Source organism: Urocampus carinirostris, chromosome 10, assembly GCF_059441175.1.
Source record: "Urocampus carinirostris isolate Australia breed hairy pipefish chromosome 10, RoL_Ucar_1.0, whole genome shotgun sequence".
Classification (NCBI taxonomy): Eukaryota; Metazoa; Chordata; class Actinopteri; order Syngnathiformes; family Syngnathidae; genus Urocampus; species Urocampus carinirostris.
In genome coordinates, this window is record NC_142358.1 from 36,404,489 (window position 1) to 36,430,900 (window position 26,412).

The following is a 26,412-nucleotide window of genomic DNA, read 5'->3' on the forward strand; positions in this document are numbered from 1 at the left end:
CAGCCCCTTAATATCCTTAGAGATTAAGAGCTATACAAATAAACATGACCTTATCTGAATTAATACTTGTGTGTCTTTTTTTTCCTTTTAAGAACAAAGCACATTTCATTAATGATTAAAACAGAAAATTTAATTTCCAATCTCACGATTTCTTTTCCTGTGTTAATAAGTCGTTATTTTCAAACTCATTTCAAAATTTTGATTATTTGAAATGACTCAGATTTCCTGCTCTTAGTATGCAATATTATTTTTCTTTTCCTGGTTCTACTAATATATCATCTACACAAGTTAATAGTTCGCTCTTATTTAGAGGCTCGAAACTTACTTGAGAGTAAATTCTTGGACTTTCACAATACCCTTGAGGTGTAGGTATATATTTTCCCTTTAAACGTAAATGCAAACCAAAATTGATTGTCTTTATGCATTGGTACTGAGAAGAATGCGTTGCTTATATATATACCACTGTGAAATACTTGGCCTTTGGTTTCAGTGAGTTCAATAGCGTGTGTGGATCCACCAAACAGGGACCTTTGGATCACTGTATTATTTACTGCTATCAAATCCTGAACAATTGTCCATCATGTTGATGGGGGTGCCTCATTTACAGAAAACATCGGTGTGTTTACGGGTGACTCAGCACATTCAATTAGTACTCCCGCCTTCTTTAGATCTTCTATTACTGGTTCTATTCCTTCCATTGCATCTGGTTTTAGAGGATATTGTTTTATTCTGGGCCGATGTTCTGTTTTGGGTCTTATTATTATAGGTTTGCTCCTTTGACTAGTCCTACATCTGTGGGTCCCTGGGACCATAGTTTATTAGGAATTTGTTTTAATAGCTCCTGCTGTTCCTCAGTAAAGTAAATGTGTCATTCCTTCTTTTTTTTTTCAGATGTACTCCTGAGTTTACTATTATAGTCCAGAATAATGACTTTCTGGAAAGACCAGTATAATCGCTGAACCATGCGTTAAGGCCTGTTGCTACCCAATACCGTACATTTTCTCCTCTGTAATATTATTTGTGTATAAATATTGTGGTATTTCTTTCTTCTTCTTCTAAAGCAAAACAACATATTATGTCCATGTTTATTAGCATTTAATTAGATATTCATCCCCTTGAAATAATTTTATTCTATATTTGTAGCTTTTCTATAAAAGTAATGTTATAAATGGTAAATGGTCTGCATTCATACAGCGCTTTTCAAGTCAACGAAGACCTCCAAAAGCACTCTATAATGTGCTTCACTCTCACCCATTTGCTTTTAGTCATCTAGACTTAACACAATTCAATGTTGAAAAAGTTAAGTTATTTGTACCAATCTATGGTATTATGGTTAGCCTCACTTAATTTTCAACCAATTATCTTTTTTGATATTTAATTAACTTTCCCCTTTGTTTCTCTTTCTTTTTTTTGTATGCTCCTTTTCTTAATATTTATTTTCTTTTCCCTTTATACCTTCTTTTACTTACTCTCATTTTTCTGTATTGTAGCTTCCCTACCTGTTCTGCCAACAATCCATTCTCAACATAACATTCCTTCCTTACACGCCCTCTCACAATAGCTTTTTAGCTCACCTGTTTAATGCGAAAATGAAGTATAATCATCTCACTTAATTTTAATTTTTTCCTTCAAACCAATTAAATCTACTATTTTAGCTTTACTCATTTAATGTGAAAATCACATATATTGATGTGCAACAAGTTATATTACTCATTTGTATTCCACTCAATACATTTTTCCTCCATATTCATTGAAAATAAATTATTTATTAACGCTTTTTCAATACTTTTGTATAAAAATGCTTTTATCTCAAATTAATTTATTCCAATTCACTTAAATAGATTTTTTCCTAGTCTTCCCAGTCCTTATTTTACCAATTTTGTACTAAAAACAGGAATATTTTATCTTTTTCTGTATTATTCTGTCATTATCTTGAATTAACGCATCTAAAATAACTCACTCATTTTTTTTTTCCTAAATTTCTCAGTTTTTAATTTATCGGTTTTCAACTAAAAAATTCGGACCGCAAGAAAAAATCTCCAGAACCATCTGTGGCCCACGGTGCCTGTGTTAAACACCCTTATGGTGAACACCTATTCCTCAAAAAAAAAAAATACTTTTTCCAACTCCTTTAATCTGTTCTATCAATTCTTCTTAAATATTACTCTTTAAACAATCTCAGCTCTTTTGAAAACGTACTTTTTTAGCGTTTAGCTTTCTTTTTGACAAGTAAGACAGACAAACATATAACATAAGACATACACAGGGCCCAAACAATCAAACTTCTAATAAATTTAACAAAATTTGGTGACTTAGGTTTCTTATTTTCTCTCTATACAGTATGCTTTCTAAGTTTAAAACCTGTTCTTCAAATTTCTCATGGCGAGTTTTGAAAAGATATTCTTCCTCTTCCTCATTTCCATCCCCTAGCTTGATCTCTATCTCAAATTTCACTTCAGGCTTTGGTCCCGGCTCCGGGCCCAGTCATGCACTCTAATGGTCTTGTGGGGAAGGGTTGCCTCTGCAATTTATAGCAATATGCCCTTCCTTCCCACAAGACCAACAGGTTCTAGGTTTATTGCTTGCACGTGATCCAAAACCTCTACCTCTACCTCTAGATTGTTGAAAGAACACTGTGGTTCCTTCATCTTCTTGGTAGAAAATTGTTGATGGCTTCTTCTCCCCTTTCTTACTTTTGATCACTTTCTCAGCATGGAGGGCATGATTTATGTATTCTGCAAGTGTTCCTCCATTCATGCTTATATAGTGGCGATTTACCCATCCACTAATCTCTGCTAAGGAGCCTGAGTGCAATGCATTTTTTAATTGTTGTTTATAGGGGCCCTCGTCAGCTCCATCACCAGGTTCTAACCCACTATGTGCCCTAAACACCTTTTCCATTCTTACTCTGTATTCATCAAATGGCTCATCTGGTTTTTGTTTACATCTCCCTATTTCAGTGTAATTTGCTCTTTTCCTGTATTTAGTTCTGATTCTTTCTAGGAGAGGGGTCACCTGTTGTGTCAATCGTTCAGATTCGGGTGCAAGTATCACGGGATGGTTAGCGTCATTAGTTGGAGAGTATGCTACCTTTACGTGGAACCAATCTGGCCCTAATTGTGTCATCCAAACTTGCTGTACTTCCATTCCGTTTAGATGATAAGATCGCCTTAGATTTTCTATCTGCGTTATGCATTCCCCTACATCCTCTCTCTCCTGTCTTGCTATTTTTATCCAGACTTGTGTCTGTTCATCCAGTCTTTGCACGAAAAAATCTTCTAAAAGCTTCTGTTTTACTTTACTTTGCCCCTTTCCCATTTTTAGAACTAAATTTGGACTCAGTGGTTTTTAATACCTAGTGTATTCTAACACTGAGTTTCTCTTTCAACAGGATGGTGATAAATAACCTTTTGTGGTAAAATTCACTTCAACCTATGCAGGTGGAATTTTCTTGCATACAGGCATCCACAAAGGCTCACCATTTATTCCCTGTTGCTTTGGTATAAAATACAATTACCTAGTGGTAATAGTATTTTCTTTCACACTCACTTTCACTCTTTTTGAAGAACAAAGAACTTCCCTTGAGTTCTTTTTAAACAGAGAGGAACCCTTGCCCTTTTACTTAGAGGAACCCTTGCCCTCTTAAAGAACTTCCCTTGAGTTCTTTTTTGAAACGGAGAGGAACCCCTTTCCCTCTTACTTAAGACTGTGTCTTAAGTCTTACTGGCCACGTTTCTCTTTTACCTAATAGTGCCTAGGATTGTTAGGATTTATTTTCTTAACTCTGTTTTGAATTCTTCACACTCATACCCTTTTAGTCACATGCATTCCTTTTTAAAATAAAAGTTTTACTCACAGTTCTCTGAGTCCTTGGACTTTCCGTCAACCTTCGGATCCCAACTTGTAAGGAAAAGGACCAGTCCCGAAAAGGGTCTTAATGCTGTGGCCACAGACTTGCCTGGATCTTTACTCACACGCTGGGATCGTCAGGTTTGTTGGAATCCGGCTCTCGAAGGACCAAATAAATGTCAGGTTTAACCCAACAGATGTACAAAACCTATATACAAAAAAGACACAGAGAATCGTGAGTATAACTTACTTGCAAGTGAGAAATATCCATAGTCTACCCATTGGCAGTCTACTGGATACTCTGAAAATGTATATTTCGTCCTTGCCTTTTATTGTATTAGGAACGCCCTAATTTACATGTTTCTCTGCTAAAGGGAAGGGGAGTGACAGAAAACAGTTTCAGATCTGTTTTCACAAAAACATCTTATTGTATCAACACCTGTTTAAACTTACAACAACGTTTATTTATAGCAAACAAAAACTAGGTGGGCCTGCGGTCAGACAGGTTCCTTATCTGGCCGCAAATAAGGTGTTATCCTGTTTCCTCCTTCTTCAAACACAAGCAAGAAAGGCGTATTGTATGCAAAGAAGCTTGTGCAATAGTAGAATAACATCTTTAGAGTTTAAATCCATCAAAAGCGTCAACAGGAACCCTCAACAGGTCACATGACATGACACCAGTGGTTGATGTGCCCTCTAATTTTCCACGGGTCTGAGCGTTCACACAAAGTCGGTGAGCAACGCTTGAAACAACAGTGAGCAACAGCAATCCCAAGTGTGGCAACTCAATCAAACATGTCCAAAACTGGACATCAAGTTACATTTTGCTGAGTTTCCGGCAATGCAAAATTATTTTTCTCTTTGAATCAATTGACTCATGTACTATTGCAAAGGTTGTACGGCCTACAAACGTCGTTTGTTTTTACAATTCTTTCACAAGATATCCAATTGTTTTTATTTCCTGATATATTTTATCGCATAATATTAACATTTTTGGCGGCTTATTTAGTCGGTTGTAAGATAGAGAACTGTACTTAATCACATTTTTTAGTGGAAGTACAATGTTGGCAACACGATTCACTTGATATCATTGGAAATTATTTGAATGCAACACAAACTTTTTATTGTTTTTTCTGTGTTTTTTTATCTACTTTTTTTTTAAATTCCTTTAAAAAAAAAAATCTCATTGTGTTTATTTTTTCCGAGCTGTTACTTTTTTCTTTTTGTTCTCTATTTACTTTTTTCCTACATTTCTTTCTTTTTTCTGGCTTTTTTCTAAATTTTTCCTTCTTTTTTTTTCTCTTCCTTTTGTTTCTTTTTTTCTCAGCTTTTCACTACTTTTTCATTTTGGTATTTTTTTCTTTTTTGTTCTATTGCCCCCTTCCTTTAAGTCATTTTGTGCATAAGTTTACTTAATATTTGGTCACGTTGGGATCAAAGAAGCAAAAACAACCTGAAGAGCTGTTTAGGACCCTTTTTAGTGAGCCGAGCCGAAGAAGCCGGTTCCCGACATACTCTTCTAACTTTACTCAACTTCGTTCGACTTCAAAATACCGCATTTAGGACACAACGTCAGGGGAACCCGTGTATTTTTACCTTCATGCACTGTAACTTTGACTTGAGTCGCTTCTTAATAAGTAATTTTGAGCCCTCATTTTTGTGCACTGGCTAGATTCTCTTGTGTGCCGAGAATGTGCGAGCAGTGCGCAATTGCGCACGCGCGCAGCTTACAGGGAACACTGGTCCAAAGTCATCTATTGATTCATCAATTGGAGAACTTTATTTTGAAAAGCGTCAACAGGAACCCTCAACAGGTCACATGACATGACCCCAGGGGTTGATGACATCACAGGGCGTTCAAAATGCAAGCACAAACGTCCGCGCTCCTTCTTTTTCTGTTTCTGGGACTGGGAGTCTAAAGGGGGCTCGCTGACCTGGACCGCCATGGCCAGCCTTTGCCCCTGGACAAGGAGGAAAAAGGAAGCCCGAGTCAGGGGCTGCCACCGGGCTAAATTGGCCCATTGCTTACTCTCACTTGCTCTTTCTTTGCTCGAGAAGCAAACGATGAGCTCTACAAAAAGGAAGGAAGGTTTTCAAACGCGCCCAGTGTCCATGCAGTGCCCCTCCCTCCACATGTTACTTCTGATGAAGTCAACACCAGAAAATAGTTTCTGAATAGCTGTCTTGGTGCTTGGGCATATAAATTTATTCTGACACGTAACAGGAAAATTCATCCATCCATTATCTGCACCGCTTATCCTCAGTAGGGTCACGGGGGTGCTGGAGCCCATCCCAGCAATCATTGGGCAGTGGGCAGGGGACACCCTGAACTGGTTGCCAGCCAATCGCAGGGCACACAGGGACAGACAACTCGCTCGCTCATTCACACCTAGGGACAATTTGGACCGGCCAATCCACCTGAAATGCATGTCTTTGGAATGTGGGAGGAAACCGGAGTGCCCGGAGGAAACGCACGCGAGCACGGGGAGAACATACAAACTCCGCACAGTAAGTCCGGTAGCTGGATTTGAACCCACACAGGAGGTTCCCAAGACCTTAGAACTGTGCCGCACACGCGCTAACCACTGTCAACTCATAAGTGGTCATTAAAATGAGTTGATTATCTTAAAATTGGCCTGATTGAGCAGTACTTTTAATGGCTGCAAAATCCCCTCCCGCTCTTCCTCTCTTCCTCACATGTTACCTTTTGTTAGCTAGAAGCGCACGAGTTTCTTTTGTGTGTTTTGTTTGATTAATTATTTTGCTTTCTAAATAAATCGTAGTTTGTTTAAAATCAAACCATACGGTTTGTGTCTGCATTTCTCATTCGGAATAATCATCTTTATCAAAAGCAATGAACTGTAAAATTAATCATTTAAAGGCTTAAGTACAAGATAATGTTTTGAGGAATTTCTTCTTCAAATTAATAGAAGATATAAATGAAACCATTTTAAACTAATGTTGGTGGTATATCTTCAGCACCACCGGCTTATTAATTATGTAACCAGCAAATTTTATTCCAAACCCAATAAATCAAAATTAAAACTTTTTTTTTTCTCTCTTGCTAGCTTTCTTTCTTTATCTCTAGATAGCTTTCTTTCTTTTTCGCTAGGTAGTGTTCTTCCCTTTTTTCTTTACTTTGTCCTTTTTTCCTTTCTTGATAGCGTGCTCGCTTTCGGTCTCTGTAGCAAGTTTGATTCAATTATTTTATTGATTTTGCTTGTTAGCATTCCTTCTTCCTCACTGTTTTGTTTCTTGCAAGGTTATTTTCTTTCTCACTGTCTCTCGTTCCCATTTCGTGTCGGGTGATGATTGCAACGTAGATTGATTATTAAACAAAGATTTAATGATGCACTTCATTCCAAAGTCTAAACTGTCACTCAAACTTAATGCCGGTAACATCCAAAACAGATCACATGTATATAATTTCAGTAAATACAAAGGACAAAATAATAGAAACAAGAAACTGCATCATTACCTTTGTCACAAATTCTACACTAGTCTCTTTTTGCTATTCGAATCCTAGCAATCGTCCAGACAATTAATCCCAGCAAGGTTCATACACCTTCTTCATGGCCGAAACCAAGCACTTTTTAAGGACTTTTAAAGACAATTTTTCAGTTTCTCCAGTACCATTAAAAGAATGAATACGGGTGTGAATCATGTATTTTGAAGAGCCACCAATATACCTGTGATTTACATATGCGATTTTTAATTTTGCGCGTGCATATAGCAAGAAATTATTTTTGGATATTGAGTAAGTCGCGAATTTATATGTATCTGAAACGTTTGTGTGGGAATATTTTTAATGCAAAACTTTCCCCATGTACTGTAGGTGTTGGGTAATTATGTATATTACCATATTTTCCGCACTATAAGGCGCACCTAAAACCCTTTATTTTTTTCAAAAGCTGACCATGCGCCTTATAATACAGTGCGCCTTATTTATGGATCAATATTAAGTCGCAAAGTCTTCCAACTAACTTGCAGCCGCCAACTAGATTTTCCCCTGAACGCCAAGTAGTACGCGGTGTATGCTGGGATTTATTTACCGGCGTTTCATTGGCTAACCAATGTGTCAATCATCATTTGAATCGATCATTATTTGCTAAAGTTATTCGGAGGTCAAGGGGCGGATCCTTTTTATCATTTACAGGCTGGCATTGGCTTGAACGGCAAACAAAGCCTGCAATTGGCCGAAAAAAATGTGTCAATCATCATTGGAATCGATCACTATTGGCTAAAGTTATTCGGAGGTCAAGGGGCGGATCCTTTTTATCATTTACAGGCTGGCATTGGCTTGAACGGCAAACAAAGCCTGCAATTGGCCAAAAAAGATGTGTCAATCATCATTTGAATCGATCACTATTGGCTAAAGTTATTCGGAGGTCAAGGGGCGGATCCTTTTTATCATTTACAGGCTGGCATTGGCTTAAACGGCGACACAAAGCCTGCAATTGGCCGAAAAAGATGAATGCGTATAGCACGTGGCTGACGGCATACAGAAAGCATTTTTTTACTATTTTGTATTTGTAAATATTGTATTCTCCTGGATTTACTACCCTCACAGATATAAGAGGACATTGGCTGCACATTATTATGATCACAACGACTTCGGTGAGCTACTCCGGGTTTTATATTGTCCCTGTATCTTGTTTCAGACTGAACTCGATGTTTCTGTGACAAGCGGTGCAGATAATGGATGGAATGGAGTGTCTATTTTTAAATTAAACTCAATTCCAAGTGTTTATTGTCATATGCACAGTAAAGTTGCGAGCGAGAAAGAAAATAGATACTAAGGAATGGTTGGCATTTCTTGAATCCCAAGACTTTAACCTTCCGAATGATGGAACGATGCATTTGAGTGACATCCTACGGACACCGCATCCGCACGTGTTCTCGACACGTATTTGCGTCTTTGCAAGCTTTGGGAATGTTAAGGGGGTAATAAGTTGGACTGAACTATCTGACTGTTTTGTCGACGTTCCTATTGTAGCGCCTTATAATCCGGTGCGTCTTATGTATGTCAAAAATAGGACCAAAAACTATTTTTTCGGGGTGCGCCCTATAACCAGGTGCGCCTTATAGTGCGGAAAATACGGTATCTAGCTTACATTTAAGTTACAGGAAGTCATTCCCAATACAATTTACCACTGGGAAATGCTACCTTAATTTTTTTGTATGGCCTATGATAAATGTCTATAATTGATACGTCAGCCTTGCGTTAATATACATTTCATAGTGCCCTGTTTGTTACGGTCTGGCATACCTACCACCACCAGAGGGCCCCAACTGGCGTTTTGAACTGGGCACAGGTTTTCCATTTACATTTCTCGTTCTGGTCGTTGTTACTAGTTTGTGGTTTTTAGTTTCTTGTTTGGACTCTTTGTTAGTCATTTAGTACCCACGTGTTTGTTTAGCACTTTGGTACTGATTTTTTGTCAATTAATGGTTGGTTGGTTTGATCCCTTAACAACTAAGGTAGTTAGGGCACCATTTCCTGTGGTGTGCTTTGGGTAAGTACACCCTGGTGGAGCCCATCCTTCTCCAGGACAAAATGTTTAGACCTGGTCTCGAACCAAGGACCTTTCGCGTGACAGGCAAAAGTGCTAACCACTGCACACTGTCCTCTTTAGGAGAACCTCTGCCTGAAGTTCCTGCCTCTCCCACATGGGATCATCCAAACCGTAAGCCTTAACAGAATGACCCGAAAATCAAAGGACCTAGGGGGAGGCTCCCACGCCCCCTGGAGAAATAACTTCAGCCGTGCTTGGATACCTGTCCTGGCGGCAAGAAGACACCTCGACCTCGGCCGTTACCACCTCGGTCGTACTTGGTTACCAGTCCTGTCAGTGAGGGGGCACCTCGGCCATGCCCGGGTAACCTGTCCTGGCGGCAAAGGTGGCACACCTTGTCCTTGCCCGGGATAACCTGTCCTGGTTGTGATTAGGACAGCTCGGCCACACCCGGGTAACCTGTCTAAGCGACAAAGGGGACACCTCGGCTGCGGCTGGGTAATCTGTCCTGGCGGCGATGGGAAGGCTTCTCAGCCACGCCCTGATTTTCTTTCAGTCATCCCATCACTGCACGAATTTTGTTTTCCTTTTAGGGCCGTCTGCTATCCGGCTTTTGAGGTGGGGGGATTATGTTGGGGTCTGGCATACACCCACCACCAGGTTTCTTTGCTACTTTGATCCTCGTATTTTCCATTACCACTTTTTGCCATTGTTTCAAATTTTTTAGTTAGTTTTTTTTTTGTTTCCAGTTTCTTGTTTGGACATTTTGTCTGTTGTTTGTACCCTCTTGTTTGTTTATGACTTTGGGGGCGGCAGTAGCTCAGCAGGTAGAGCGCTCGTCTTGGGATCAAGGGATCCCAGTCCGAATCCCGGCTCGTCCGTGTTACATGTCGAAGTGTCCTTGGGTAGGACACTGAACCCCTAATATCCTCAATAAGCAGGTTAGCGCTTTACATGGCTGCAAAGCCACTATTGGGAAATGTGGAGCACATTGTAAAGCGCTTTGGGAAGTCATTGACTTGAAAAGCGCTATATAAATGCAGATCATTTCATTTCATTTCATTGTCTTGATTTTTGATCATTAATACTGTCCTCTTTTTGAGAAGTTCTGCCTGTAGTTCCTGCCTGCCCCAAATGGGTTCAGCCACAACGCAAACCATAACACTGTTTCGGTGTAGCATGCATCCCGTCTCTTGGGTGTGACCCATAGGCGGTGATGGTGCTTCATAAGACAATGTCATACAAAGGAATGCAAGCTGCCGTTAATCACAAGGAAAGAAGTAATGGCAAAGCGAAGCCACCAGAGAGCAGTATTGGTGTAGAGAAACCTGAGAACCAATTCAAACATTTACAAAGACTTCACCCAAAATTGAAGCACTTTTAAAACTTAAAAACAACATTAAAATTCAACTATTTCAAGCACCCGTACGAACCCTGTGACACGGACATTCATCAAAGGTCCAAGTTCCCAAGTGCGGTCTGAACTCAACTTTTGTGGCGTGCAGAAAAGAAGTTCAGCTTTTTAATAGATAATAAGAAGAAACGTAGTAGACCACAGAGGAGACCGAGCCCGATGTGGGAACATGACATGAGAACACTCAGACCGGAGCATTATCTTAAGCAGTTTGACAAAGCGAAGCATCGCTCCTAAATAATACATTCAGATCAGTTGTTGTTTTTACACCCTAAATCATAATAAGGTCGGTTTCCTGTTTTAAACGTATGCGGATCGTGAGCGCTAAACAAAAAATGCGGGTGCGGCAAAAAGCAGAAGCGCAAATTACTTAACCGTGCTTAAATGTGCTGCATATTTAATCATCATTCTTGTCTGGCCCGGGGCACGTACAGCGTACAAACTCGGAAGGTTTTAGCAGTTCTTTGCCTGAGTGGACTCCTTCAAGCAATCTGTGTTATTTCAGTAAATGCCAATTTGTTGAGGTTTTTTTTTTTTCCTTTTCTCTCAAATTGCCGGACTCGTCAAGCGGGAGGTTTTCATAAGTGTCAACCTCAGCCCATCAACCCCTTATTATTGATTGTAGTTTCCCTTTTTAAGTGATAATAAAGGTTTGTTGTCGTCTGCTACCAGTGCTCTATACAACAGATTGTTTTTTTGTTGTTGTTTTTTAATTTCCCGTACAAACATTCTTATATGGTGTACACAATTTGAAATGGTGGAAAAAATGTATAAAATACAGGAAAACGTATAAGTCGACAGGTAAGTTTTTTTTATTATTATCCAAGCTTATATACTTGTAGACAGAGGGCAAAAATAGATAAAGTACTAAAATATGATTAAACTGTTGAAAAACAGGCATTCTGTATCTATAATTTAGCTTCTTTAACTTTCAACCAACAGTTCATGAGAATGGTTCACCTGCAATTACCGTAAATTCCGGACTATAAGCCGCTACTTTTTCCCCAAACTTTCAACCCTGCGGCTTATTCAGTGATGCGGCCAATTTATGTAATTTTTCTAACGGCCGCCAGCGGCGCTCGAGTACAAAAGGTAAGATTTAGACTGCAACTTCTTAGCTTGTGCACAAATTAAATTAGCGTAGACATATCATCATGCAAATTGCAAATAAAAAAGGCACATGACGCAACTTTCAAGTTAAACGCAATCGAGCAGTCCGATATAGATGGAAACTTTACTTTGCGAGCGTGATGCTAGCGTGTTTTTTAATAAGGGAGCGTGGGACGGCGTCTATATGACAAAGTCTCTTTCCAGTACTGAAGGAGGACCACTATGATAATGTCGTTTATAAGGAGGAGGATAGGGACGGTTTACCGTGCTTATTTCTAGTACGGTATGTTTTTTTAACAGAACTGTTTACTGTGTTTAGAGCGTGTTACTAGTAGCGTTTTGCTACCCTTCACAGGCACGGTTTGGGATGAAAGTTATAATATTATTATTAAAGCTTTGAAAACTCTCTCGGTGTACCGTCTTTCTTTGTAAATATGTGTAACCATGTATAATATGTATTTGCAACTGTATATTTTTATAATGTATTTATTTCAGAAACTTATTCTGAAATGTTTTGTACGAGCAAATGAGAAAGAAGGGGCGGGGCAAACGCGGGCTGACGGGAAGTGGAGTAAAGGTGAGACGTGTTTGTGGACACGGCCGACAATAGTGGATATATATTTTTACCTTTGGAAATATACACTTTTTTTCTTTGATTACTTTCAACGGGCACCCGGACTCTGCAGGTCTGCATTAAATCTTAAGTACCGGTATCATTTTCCGTTCAATTTGCCGGCTGTGTTTTTTGGACTTAATTGGGTATTGGTTAGTTTCGTGTTTGAGTTGCGTCTTTCAATGTGGACGCATGCGACTAATATACAGGTGCGGCTTGTGTATGTACAAAATCGGTTTTCCTCCCGAAATGTGGTGGGTGCGGCTTATAATCAGGTGCGCTCTAAAGTCCGGAATTTACGGTATGTGTTGTGTGTTATTTGTAGATCTCGGTAGTCGGTAATGGCGTCACCTCGATTTAAGGGTTTTTTATGAAGGTGCAACAATTCTTTGCAGATTTTTACTTTTCGCGAGTGGTTCTGGTCCCCATTAACCGCGAAAACCGAGGGAGAGATGTCTGTATTCGTAAACACTATGTATACAGGGTTATTCGTTTGTCTCCAAGCATATAAACGTATTCCCTTTCTAATCGGATTATCGCCTACATGTAAACGTAGTCAATGAACCACAAAATGAGGGCAATAAAAAAAGATCTATGAAGTTTTTGCATTTCACTGAGTCTCCATTGAATCTGATGGTTCTAGTATCATTAATAGTCAGAAACACATGGGGGATTTAACAACCCCCAGTTAGGCCATGAAGGAATCCACGCTCCCACTGGAGGTGAGTAAGAAGGCAGCAAAATGGAGACTGAAATTAAGACAAATATAAACCTCGCCCTTTGCACCGCCTCCCCCCCCCCCTCTTTCCTTGTTTCCCTGCAGCTTTCTGACTAATTTAGAGGTCTTTATTCAAAGCAGGCTGCTACGACACGACATCACTCCCCTTCGCCTCCGAGCGGGACGCCACCAACATGCTCACACAAAAACACACGGCTGCCCGTGGGAGTTGTGAGAACGCGGCATCAAGTCGTATCAAAGGCGCTCGGCGATGAGACGTGACTCCCAGGTCCCGGCTTCTGTCTCTTGCATCCCTGACTCCTTTCCCACCCTGAGTTCAGCGACCGCGAGAGGCCGAGGAAGGTTTTTTTTTTTTAACTGCAGCTGTGCTTGGTTGTCCTGAGAGACACAAGCTTGTCCGGCAAACAATCCCCAGCGCAACTTACGGATTATCCGTTAACAGCTTTGTCGGCAGCGGACAGGCCAGAGGTGTAGCATTATGGCTTAGCGCTAAAGCGGCTATGAAAACATGAAAGGTTATTGTCCAACCCCCCGATCGGAGCACTCCCACCCACCCGGGAGGCACTTTGGCAGGGTCACTGAGAAAAGCATGACATTTACGGAATCCGTGATTTCGTAACAAGACGTTGTGTTATTCTTTGCAATATAAATCACAGTCCTTGGACCCTACGAAGGACTGTTGACAACTGTGTGTGGATGGAAACTTGAGTGGTAAGGTCACGTCACAAGGTCATCAAGACTGGCCAAGATAGATCTCCAGGGCACAATCCAAAGGAGAGGAATACCCAAAAATAACTGGGCCGGCAACATCTTCCTGGAGAAGATCATATCCGAAACTCTGGAGCAACATGAAGGTACAGTCAGTATTGGGGGACACAACATCTCTAACCTTTATTTTGCTGATGATATTGCCGAATTGGCAGGAGGTAAACAGGAATTCAGAGATCTAGTCAATCACCTGGACAAAGCAACCAGTAATGACCAAAAATCCCCAAGGAATCAGCACAAACATCACCATCAAACACAGAGAGCGAGAATCTGTCACCAAATGTAAATATCTTGACGCTGTCGTACCAGAAGAGGGAAGAAGACCTAAAAAGAACTCGGACGACAACTTTAAGGAATGTACTGGTGTCAACTTTGTCACGACCCAGGAAAGGGCCAGGAACCGTGAAGAAAGCTCTCCAGAGTGCGTCCTCATTGGTGCCCCAAAGACCCATGCGATTAAGGGATCTGCACCATGTGGCTGACGCGCCCGTCTTGGGACCCATAGCTAGTAAATGTAGTAAAAAAATACAGTATTGTAGCCCCAAGGTGCATAGTTTTTACAAAACACACGAGATTCTGAACAGAATAAAGGGACAGAAAGGCATTGTGGGAGGGAGTTCAGCCAATAGCGTATTGGCATCTTGATCCCGCAATGCTACCCAATTGCAGGCCAGCATCTTACAAGACGTCAGTCATTAGCAAACAAGCACAGCTATATGAACAAACAATGCAAAGTTTAAATTTTGTACATTTTTGGGCAGGATTTAGGAAATTTAGATGTCATATGGTGGGGAAAATCATATTCCACATCATAATAGGGATGTCATAACCCGGTGGTCTGCTGTCAATTTCAAGTACAGTGGAACCTCGGTTTTCGAACGCCTCTCAGTTCGAACAAATCGGAGTCCGACCCAAAAATTTCGAGAAATTCTTGCTTCGCTGTTCGGTCGAAAAATCGGAGTTCGAACGCCGGTAATGCGTGAGTGCGTACGCTAGGGTGCGATGCTGAGCGGCGTACGGGTGTTTTAGCCCCTTATTATGCCTCCGAAGAAAGTCAGTGCAAGCGGCAAAGTTGCTACAGGTGAAAAAAGAAAAGTAGTGCGTACAACTATTGCATTTAAGAAAGAATTAATAGCAAAATATGAAGGAGGTGTGCGAGTGTCTGATCTTGCTAGGGAATACAGCATGGCTAAATCTACGATCAGTACGATACTAAAGAATAAGGAGGCTGTGAAATCTAGTGATGTGGCTAGGGGAGTGAGTGCTATAAGCAAGCAACGGCCGTCCACCTGCGCCTTCTGCTGACCACCACAAAGGTAAGAAATCCTATCCATAATTCTTTTCTTTATCCTTTTTTTTTTAATTTTTACACGTTCATGTTAGCGTAATCTTTCGTACGGAAGATTACGACAACGCGAACGTACGATTAGCCTGGGTTAGCTTCATGTGGGTGTTGGAACGGAGCCCAACATTGAGGGTGTTGAAACAGAGCCCCCTTTCCAATGAACCGCTCACCACTTGTTGTGGAGACCCGGGTGCTAAATGACTTGTAAACGACCTGATTTTTTTATTTTTACACGTTCATGATAGCGTAATCTTTGGTACGGAAGATTACGATAACGCGAACGTACGATTAGCCTGGGTTAGCTTTAAGTTTACATTAAACATTCAAGCTAAACATTCAGGGTGTTGGAACGGATTAAAACGATTTACATTATTTTTAATGGGAAAAATGATTTCGGTGATCGAACAAATCGGTTTTCGAACAGGGTTCTGGAACGGATTATGGTCGAGAACCGAGGTTCCACTGTAATTGGCAATTAGTATTTGGTTGTATAAATTTGGATTATGAGCAAAGTCCTATTTTGCACTTTGCTGCCCGCAGTTGCACTCATGCCGTCGCTTGATTTTGTGTATGGGACATAATTTATTTTTGATAGCATATGTTAGGGAAAATTCTGTAACAAGAGGCCAACAGGTTGTCTTATTCCACATCGTAATGTGAAAAAGTGTATATAGAACAACTTTCAAACACATGGCCTGTGTGCAAAATGTGGCCCGCCACATCATTTCATGTGGCCAGCAAGAGCCTAAAATGTCAGAGTGTTTCAAAAAACAGGTCAAAAGACTGCCTTGAGAAAAAACTACATATCCCACAATGCCTGTCGACTATGATAACCACCAAGAGATGGCTCAGCACTACTATACATTTGAATTTCCATATTGATGCCAAAAAGTGAATTTGATAAGTAGATGATCCTAAAAATGTTCAAGAAGATTTTGTTATCATTTTGTTATTTGTTATGTATAAGTGACATCTCTACATAGGAAATTGATATGTTCCCAGATCGTGCTGGTATCTAGAATTCCTAGTCTCATTATCTCATTAGCTGCAACCGCTTATCCTCAGTAGGGTCGCGGGGGTGCTGGAGCCCATCCCAGCAATCATCGGGCAGTGGGTAGGGGACACTCTGAACTGGTTGCCAGCCAATCGCAGGGCACACGGGGACAGACAACTCACTCGCTCATTCGCACCTAGGGACAATTTTGGACCGGCCAATTCACCTGAAATGCATGTTTTTGGAATGTGGGAGGAAACCGGAGTGCCCGGAGGAAACCCACGCAAGCACGGGGAGAACATACAAACTCCGCACAGGAAGTCTGGAGCTGGATTTGAACCCACGCAGGAGGTTCCCAAGACATGAACTGTGCCGCACATGCGCTAACCACTGCCCCGCCGTGCTGCCTTAGAATTCCTAGTATCTTGAGCAAATTTTCCGGGTACGAAATAACCATAAATCTATTAATCAGTTCCCTGCCTCCCAAAAACATCCACGTCAACTCGAAATTGCTATAAAAAACATCGTCCTGACCACTAAAAACACTTTCAAATAGTAATTATACATGGTAATATTGTAATAAGATAATAAAAAAATGATTTTAATGTTAACATCTGGAAATTTGGGAACATTTTTATGCTTGAAAGGCATATATAATTTCTGGTAGCTTAGGTGGCTCGTAAGTAACGGTATCACTGTATCTAATTTATAACATATTATAGGGTTCCTACAGCTTAAGGCAAGTTAAATTCAAGACTTTTAAAGACTTTTTTTATGCCTTTTAAAAATAAAAAAAAACACATATTGCTTGCACAGAATACATCGTGCTTCGTATACATCACCTGACGCAGCTTTTAGCCATAGCAAAAATTGTTCCTCTCATTAAATTCACACTTTCCTATGGTCCAAAGCAATTGCTTTGTTTGAAGGATAGATATACCTAACACATGCGTCTGCTCAGAGGCCCGACTGAAACCATATCACCGTTTTGATAGTTCCGTTATTTTGGTCACGCTATGTTGCCACAAAATTAAATCCATTAATGTGTTTACATTTTTAAGACTTTCTAAAATTGGATTTAAGACATTTTAATGACAATTCAGGCCTTATTTTTAGAAAACAAATTCAATGCCTTTAAAGGCGTTGTCACGACCGGTACAAGCAGGGGACCCAACTGGAGATCGATACAGGAAACAGAATCAGGATACGGGTAGCCGGGACAGGAGAACGGAGCTTGGATCCGAGATCGATAAAGGAAACAGTATCAGGATACGGGTAGTTGGTACAGGAGAATGGAGCTTGGATCGGGGATCGATAAAGGAAACAGTATCAGGATACGGGTAGTTGGTACAGAAGAATGGTGCTTGGATCGGGGATCGATACAGGAAACAGAATCAGGATACGGGTAGCTGGGACAGGAAAACGGAGCTTGGATCGAGGATCGATACAGGAATCAGAATCAGAATACGGGTAGCCGGGACAGGAGAACAGAGCTTGGATCGGGGACCGATACAGAAAACAGAATCAGGATACTGGTAGCCGGGACAGGAGAACGGAGCTTGGATCGGGGACCGATACAGAAAACAGAATCAGGATACTGGTAGTCGGGACAGGAGAACAGAGCTTGGATCAGGGATCGATACAGGAAACAAGTCAGGATCAAAACGGAAGCCAGAGTCAAAAGTGCTTGCCTTGCATGCGCTGAGGTTCGCAGACGGACTGACCAGGAGTGAACGGGAATGACATGTTTAAACAGGATGAGGGCTAATTAGGGAACGAGTGGCAGCTGGGGCTGAACGAGTGAGCGCCGGTGATAGTAATTGGCAAATCATGACAGGCGTTTCAAGGATCCGCGGCAATCCTATGTGATACAGTTTATGTGTGGTGACATGTTTTCAATGTCATGTTCGTGACTTGAATAGTTAATACATTTAGAGATACGTTACATGGACTGGTTACATTTAGTTTATATACCAATTATATTTAGCTATTTCTAAGTAAAATCAGGCTCTTTGAGGTGCTGATGTGGCCCTTGTGCAAATGACCTTAACGCCCCCTGGTCTACAGTATAAAACATACAGGACTTAATGAGAAATACCCACACATATCCCACCCCAATAACAAAGAAGCTGAATTCATTAGATGTTATCCAATGCCGGTCAGCGTTCCCCGAAATGTCCCCGTTATATCGAGGTGGTCACCCCAAGCAAAATATAGGCCGTGGGAACCAAACTAAAATACTAATGGCACTCATGCAACAATAGACCCTCTGTGGCATGATGCAGGTCAGCCTGAAGACAATATTGCGAAAATAATCCCATCACATCTTAATCCTTCTGTTCTTCCATTGACCCGTCCCACTAATTGCATTCCAATAGTCACGTCCCACAATCCCCTTCCGCGGCAAAATATGAACGGCGCTATAAAAAGACGCTTTCCCAGACATTCCAGTGCAGACTCGGTAAACACGCTGAGAGCGACCGGACCGTTGGGATTCACTGTGCAGAAAACAAACACTCAGCGTGTTATCATAAATTCTTGCATGGGATGAGACGGGAAATGTTTTTTCGGACGATTCGGAATCAACGATAATGCAATCATCGGTGCCGAAAGCATGAAGTCATACTCAATAAGTCCATTTTCGGATAACCTCAAGGGGATGACTTCACGATTAAGAAATTTGTATTGATCTCCGGGAGACGTTTTCTATCGATGTTCTGCCAAGTATAATTGAAATTATGCAGAAGAAGAAACTTTGCAATTAAAGGACAGTAACTTGCACAATGGTGATATTTAAAGAACAAAAATCGGATTTTCTAATCGCTGTCCAGTGTAACTCCCACAACGATGTTCATTCAAGAAATCAAGAGAAAGAAAATCAAATTACTTGGACAAAGATCAAAATAGAAAAAAAAATCTTCATTTTCACCGTGTTGAAATAAAGCTAAATGTCATACATTTTCTTGATCCTTTGGCAGATAAATTTGGTCATTTAAAACTTTTAAGTACGTGTTTTAGGGAAAATAATACTTAAAATTATTTGTCATGCCAAATAATTTGTTCTTCTTCATTTTCTGGATAGCAGCACGGCGGTGCAGTGGTTAGCGCATGTGCGGCACAGTTCATGTCTTGGGAACCTCCTGCGTGGGTTCAAATCCAGCTCCAGACTTCCTGTGCGGAGTTTGTATGTTCTCCCCGTGCTTGCGTGGGTTTCCTCCGGGCACTCCGGTTTCCTCCCACATTCCAAAAACATGCATTTCAGGTGAATTGGCCGGTCCAAATTGTCCCTAGGTATGAATGAATGAGCGAGTGAGTTGTCTGTCCCTGCGTGCCCTGCGATTGGCTGGCAACCAGTTCAGGGTGTCCCCTGCCCACTGCCCGATGATTGCTGGGATGGGCTCCAGCACCCCCCGCGACCCTACTGAGGATAAGCGGTGTAGCTGATGAGATGAGATTTTCAGGATAAGGTAAAAATGTTTTTTAAATACAAATATTGGTATACTATAGTATAGTACAGTATGGTATAGTACAGATATTCTTAATCAGTTGAATTATTATTTTTTGAAAACTTTTTAGGGAAAATTATTACCTTTTTTTGGGAGGGGTTCTTAGTGGGTTTTTGTTTAGGGGGGTATGCCTGTAGTATAGATAGATGGATAGATTGATAGATAGATATTTCTTATTTGAGAACTTTAAATCTAATTATTTTTTACATTTTAATAGTTATTTATAGGAAAACATACTCAAACCTGTCTGTTATGTCAGATAATGCTCCTAAAATAATATTTTCCACATTTTACTAGAAAACAAATAAAATATAGTAGATGAAATATGAATAGAATAGGATCGTTTTCGAAACTGACATAAAACAGGCTAAATTGCCTGCCAGTGGGAGTTTTTTTACTTTTTTTGCAGAACATACAAGCTACACTTTTAGTTATGGAAGTGCTATTTTTTGGTCTGCATATAATTAAGTTGCGGGATGGCGGTTGAGTGGTTAAGGCGTCACCCACCCCAGTGCAGAGGTCCAGGGTTCAATTCCAGCTATCGGCCTCCCTGTGCGGAGTTTGCATGTTCTTCCCGTGTCTGTCCAGGTTTCCTCCTACATTCTAAACACATGTACTGCAGGTTGTTTGGCAGATTCAAATTGTCCCTAGGTATGAGTGAGCATCTGAATGGTTGTATGTCTCCATGTGCCCTGTGACTTGCTGGCAACCAGTTATGGGTGTCCCCTGCCCAATGCTAGCTGGAGTGGGATCCAGCACCCCCGCGACTGTAGTGGGGCTCAGCGGTGCAGAAAATGGATGGATATTATTCAGTTGTTCACACCAATTGATGCAAATTTGTGACAAAAATACTCAATAATTTACTTACATTTATTTTTGTCTAAAAAGCACATGTTGTTTTTCCTTTTTCTATACGTATATCGCCGCTACCCACCTAGCACCGACAAATTCCACACACACAGTATATTTCACGGTAACTTGCAAGGGTGCGAGAGGCGAGTCGTCGCTCTCTGATAAACGAACTGTCAGGGCCGTGATTCACACTCGGGTCAGAAGTTCAAACCTTACCGATGCAATCTAACGTTTATAGACGCCAGGCGACACGGCCCTCAGGTTTTACTCGGCAGCAAGGTGACCGAACACAAACTGCCACGCCGACAAGCCATCTTCCCTATAACGGTTATGTCTGTCAGCCCGACCGGATGTTCTCGGCGGGGCTGATGAGACGTCACCGTGAGGGAATCGTCTCTGCAACGTTAGTCACCTGATGGCCGTGACGCTATGTGCAAAAACAAACATGCAAACGGATGGACATTTCAAGAGAAGGGAAAAAAAATTATAGTTAATAGACACTAGAAGTTAAGGATCGACTGATATGTTTTTTTCAGGGCCGATACCCATGATTAGTATTAAGAGGAGGCCGATAACCGATATTTTGAGCAGATATTCATTTGCTGTAAATATTAGGAAAGACACAAAGAATATTTGTTATATATTCTAATGAAACTTTGATAGCACTCAACAAAACTAATATGACTAATAAGTGTGGTAGTCTTGACGTGTGTCTTACTTCGCAAACACCGCTTATCCCCAGTAGGGTCGCGGGGGTGCTGGAGCCCATCCCAGCCATCTTCGGGCAGTGGGCAGGGGACACCCTGAACTGGATGCCAGCCAGTCGCAGGGCACACAGGGACAGACAACTCGCTTACTCATTCACACCTAGGGACAATTTGGACCGGCCAATTAACCTGACATGCATGTTTTTGGAGTGCCCAGAGAAACCCACGCAAGCACGGGGAGAACATGCAAACTCCGCACAGAGAAGGTTGGTAGCTGGATTTGAACCCATGACCTCAAAACTGTGCCGCACACGCGCTAACCACCGCGCCACCGTGCTGCCCACTGGGGAATCCAATAAAACCAAAGTCTCATTCACAATGGTTCTATGGTTACAGTGATCAGTGAACAACTACATATAATAAACATGCTTTAAAATAACGGTACTATATATATATATATATATATATATATATAATATATATATAAACGCCTACTTGTGTACAACCAATTGTGGTCGTAAATATTATAGCATCTAGCTACATTGGGTTGCCTCCAGTGTTGGTGAAGTTCGCAGGAATATTTCTTAATAAACTCATTGTATGGACCAGTGTTTTTCAACCAGTGTGCCAGGGCACACTAGTGTGCCACAGGAAATTGCCCAATTTTATTATTTTATTAGCATTTCATTAGTACTTAAATAAAACATAGCTTTCTGCTATTGATCGTCCAGCTGTAATATTCATCCGTACCGGTAGGTGGCAGTGTTTACTTTCTCTCTTTTTTAAAGTAAGTTTTCTGAACATGAGACAGAACCGGTACAAATATATATTAACCAACAGAAAATAATGAAACAAATGTAATAAAAGAGAAATCATAATTTAAATATCTTGAGAATCTCCCCAAAAAGATTTCAAAAGGTTAGAATGTATTAAATCAGGTTTTGTATTACTAGAAAATCATTTTTTCCTCTTTTTTAGTATCTTTTCTAAAAAAAGTCAAGTCATGTTTATTTGTGACACCCTTAATCACAAGGAGTCTCAAAGGGCTGCACAGATCACAGATTATTGCAAACCACAGACTATTATGACACCATCCCCGGATCTAAAACCTACATGAGGGCAAGGAAAAAAAACAGCATATAATATTGCAAAACTTGAAAACAGATGAAACATATAATACAATCCCAAATTTTTAACCAGAATGACTAACTTGGTTTACCTCCTAAACCACGGTGACCAGAAATGATGATAAAAATTTTAATGGTAACTGTACAGTGCTTTATTTAACAGCCCTTTCCAACAGTCCTTTCAGTGTACCAAACTGCTTAAACCTATACTTTATACTGTCATTTTGGCAACAACAATTTAAGTTAAGTAAAAAATCAACAACATAAAACTGGTACTGGCAATTCATCCTTAAACCTTTTCTACGGACGGTGTGACTCAATTTTTTTTCATGAAAATAAGTGTCCCTTGCATCAAAAAAGATTTAAAAACACTGGTATGGACAACGATCACTTTTTTGTTTTAATCACAGTAATCAATATTTCTTAGTAAACAGAGTATACGGACTACGGAGACTCGTTCTATCAGCGAAGCGCTGAGAAGCATTGGAAAATCGCGTTCAAGTAAAGGGGAGTGAAACGCCAGGTAGTATCTGCTTCCTCAACATTTCAATGGTAGTTCAAAAGAGTGGAGAGAAAAATAGACAGGAAAATGGAATGTTAAAAATATTCGCTAATATGAAAACTATTTGCGAGAGCCCAAACTTTTGCTCCGGTCTGTGACTGCACACAGTGTGGAGGGAGCTTCCTGCTTTATTGGCTCCGCCCCCGGTCACTCATCCAATCAGTAGGCGCGAAGTGGGTAGCATCCGATACAGAAGGCTTGAGAGGATGGGAAAAGTTCAATTTGGCTGTTGCTTAGGGTGTTTTTAATAATCGGCCTAATAATATGCGATACGATATCCGTCAAATTCCCAAATATCAGTGCCGACCTCTACCCGAAACAAGGAGAGAAGACATCAATGAATTTTGAGCTACCAAGGAGAACAAGAGAGGACAGTAGAAAATACCTCCAGACGCAAAATTCCAACCTGTTCTAGAGTTCCTCTCCTCTCCTTCTTTTCATGAAATCTCATAGCTTAAGAAAAGCCGATCAACACCGAAGGGGACGGAAATCAAAGAAAAGCAACATGATTGGCCAACCGTGGCAATAATCTAAGCAGTGCATAATAGTCAAAAAAACACACAACAGTGAGCAATAATCGTCAAAATAACAAACAAACCCAGAATCCTATGCAAAATCCAGGTGACCGATAGTAAAAAAACAGAACCACAGTCTTTATTGTAGGTAAGCAGAATAAACATCACAATCAAAGGAAAAAACATTGGGAATTCCTGGTCATAAAACCCTACAACGAGCCTAAAATCTTTAATTTAATTTAATTCAATAATAAATTGAGAGAAAAAATGCATACTCTAACAATACATAAGAAAATAATTATGATATGATTGGTTGGTTGGATCCCTTAACCACTAGAATCCTAGGGGCACCATTTCCTGTGGTGTGTCTTGGGCAAGTACAGCCTGGTGGCGCCCATACCTCTACAGGCCAACTATGATTTACCTTTACATATGAACTAAATTGAGAGATTTATGAGGTTTATGCCTGGCACATATAATTTACAGTATTGTAATATCGTGTATATCACAATTAAGGGGGACCAGAACCTCTGTATGATATGTAAAAATCCACAAAGTAGCCTTCTCGTAATTCTAACATGTGCTCTGCCGGCCATCGCCCGCAGCAAAAGTCGATTAGGTATAATGGATCGCGGCCACAAATAGACACCACCCAGAAAGTGTGCTCTGCCGATCCACACTTGCAGCAATATGTGATCGGGGATAGTGGATTGCTGCCGCATGAATGCAATTCATTTTAGGCAAAAATAACGGTAGAAAAACTTGCCATGCCCGACAAAAATAAAAATAAGGCAACTTTTTCTTTGTGTAAGGGCCAGGACGAAACGACCCACAACCCGCTATCTGTCCGTACCCAGTATCGGTCCACAGCCCGGTGGTTGCACACCACTGGTCGAACGCCTAAAAGCCTAGCAATAAGTTATTATTTCACAAAATCTTGTCAATAACGCGACATTTCGTGTATTCGTGCGCTTTCGTGGGTTGCCCTGATGACTTATGTCGCTAGATTGGGCGCACACGCGCGCGCACGGCCATTATTTGGCAGCAGTAGTGAAGCATGGACGATCTCCTTCCACATGAAGGAGCACACAAGACAAAGTGACGCCACAAAAGACAAAGCAGATGTTGTCCTCATTTTCGCCCATCACCACCCACACGACTGACCAACTCAATTAGCTTTAAAACACACAAAATAGAACAAAAGATACCTCATGTTTATTCGTAGCTGTCAATCACGGACTACACCTGAAGTAGTAACGTGGACTCGGAAACACTACATACTTTATCATCGTTGAACAAATCTATTAAACCACGCTTTTCTTTTCTATTTTTTTCCTCTTTTTGGCTCTCATTCAACCTGTTTACGTCGAGCTAAGTTAGCACCAGCTGCTCCGAACGTTAGCCGTGGGAGCTCCAGCTGTCGCGGCGCTGGCGGTGAATTCCTCCCGTTTTACGAGCGTCCGTAAAGGTGACACGAACATATGATGGCGGTCTTACCCAGGCTTGTGTACAAGACGCAACACGCCATCAGTCGCACCATCGCCATCTTGCTGCGTCTCGTTTAGTCGTTTTCTCCGAAGAACACGCGGCTCGCCACTCACCACCTCGCCGAAGGTACGAAGAGGATGAGGGGAGGGGGACACGCAAAGGGAGAAAGGGCTGCTGGATGTTGCCATCGACCAGTTTCCATAGCTACAGTCGATTCCATTAACCCCTGCGTTTTGACTCGAAGGCTCAAACACCTGCTGAATTCATACCTGACAACACCAAGTGACTAAAACGTGTTTATGTAAAGCACAGACCACAGATTATTGCAAACCACCGACTATTATGACACCATCCCCTGATCTAAAACCTACATGAGGGCAAGGAAAAACTCAAAAACCTCCACATGAGGAAAAGGAAGAAACTTTTACAAGGTACCGAACACGAGGCAATCCCCCCTCCAGGACGACCAGGCCGCAATGGATGCCGCAATAACAAATAATACACAGATATTGTCAACATAAAATATAGGTTATTCATATGCTATAGAATAGAAGTTAGGCATTATACTACCGCTTTTCTATGGAGTAAAATCACTGTCGAAAAGGCTTACCCAGAAAAATACATAGAAAGACAATTTGTACCTGTAAAGAATGGATTCGAACTTATAAAAATGGTCCCCCTGTGTGTGAATCAAAACAATACACGTTGCCTACAAAACAAAAACATACGGGCAAAAATTACCTTGTGTCGAAAAACTACAAGGACAAATCAGGTTACAAGTACAAAACAAAAAGCTACAGGCAGACTTATGAGCAGTGTTGGGTAGGGTTACTTTAACTTGATTACTTTCAATTACTGTTGGATTACTCCAATACCAAATATGCTAATAAAAGACAAAATAAACTAAATAGGAATAGAATGATGACTCGCAACACGTGGTAAGCTTTCTCTCCTGGCTTTGATCTCTTTGATCTCCGGCAAAACTAACATAAAATGCGACAGAAACAAAATGAAAATAGATCCAAACAGCTTGCCAAAATCATTTTTGCCGTTCCATGTGTTCCGTTACTCCCCAAGCCTGCACAAAATGTAGTCATTTTATTCACATTTAGTTCCTTTTGTCTTTTATGAGCATATTTGGTATTGGAGTAATCCAAGAGTAATTGAAAGTAATCCAGTTAAAGTAACCCTACCCAACCCTGATAAAACCATAATGGCGGAAGCGAGCCTAGTCGTCATATTTAGGTGCGGTGGTCTCACGTCCTCGCAACAGGTAACGTGAAAAACATTTAATATGTAATAATAAA

General features: G+C 40.8%; 1 protein-coding gene across 1 annotated transcript in view; it reads right to left on the bottom strand.

The window, feature by feature from the left end:
- jam3a (junctional adhesion molecule 3a) overlaps positions 1-25,310 on the bottom strand; it is a 48,453-nt gene extending 23,143 nt beyond the window's left edge. Inside the window, exon 1 of the mRNA XM_088346320.1 lies at positions 25,115-25,310. Within this exon, the coding sequence (XP_088202446.1) occupies positions 25,115-25,163 (49 nt within the window). The 5' untranslated portion in view covers positions 25,164-25,310. The remainder of the gene's footprint in view (positions 1-25,114) is intronic.
- Between the last annotated feature and the right edge of the window lie 1,102 nt (positions 25,311-26,412).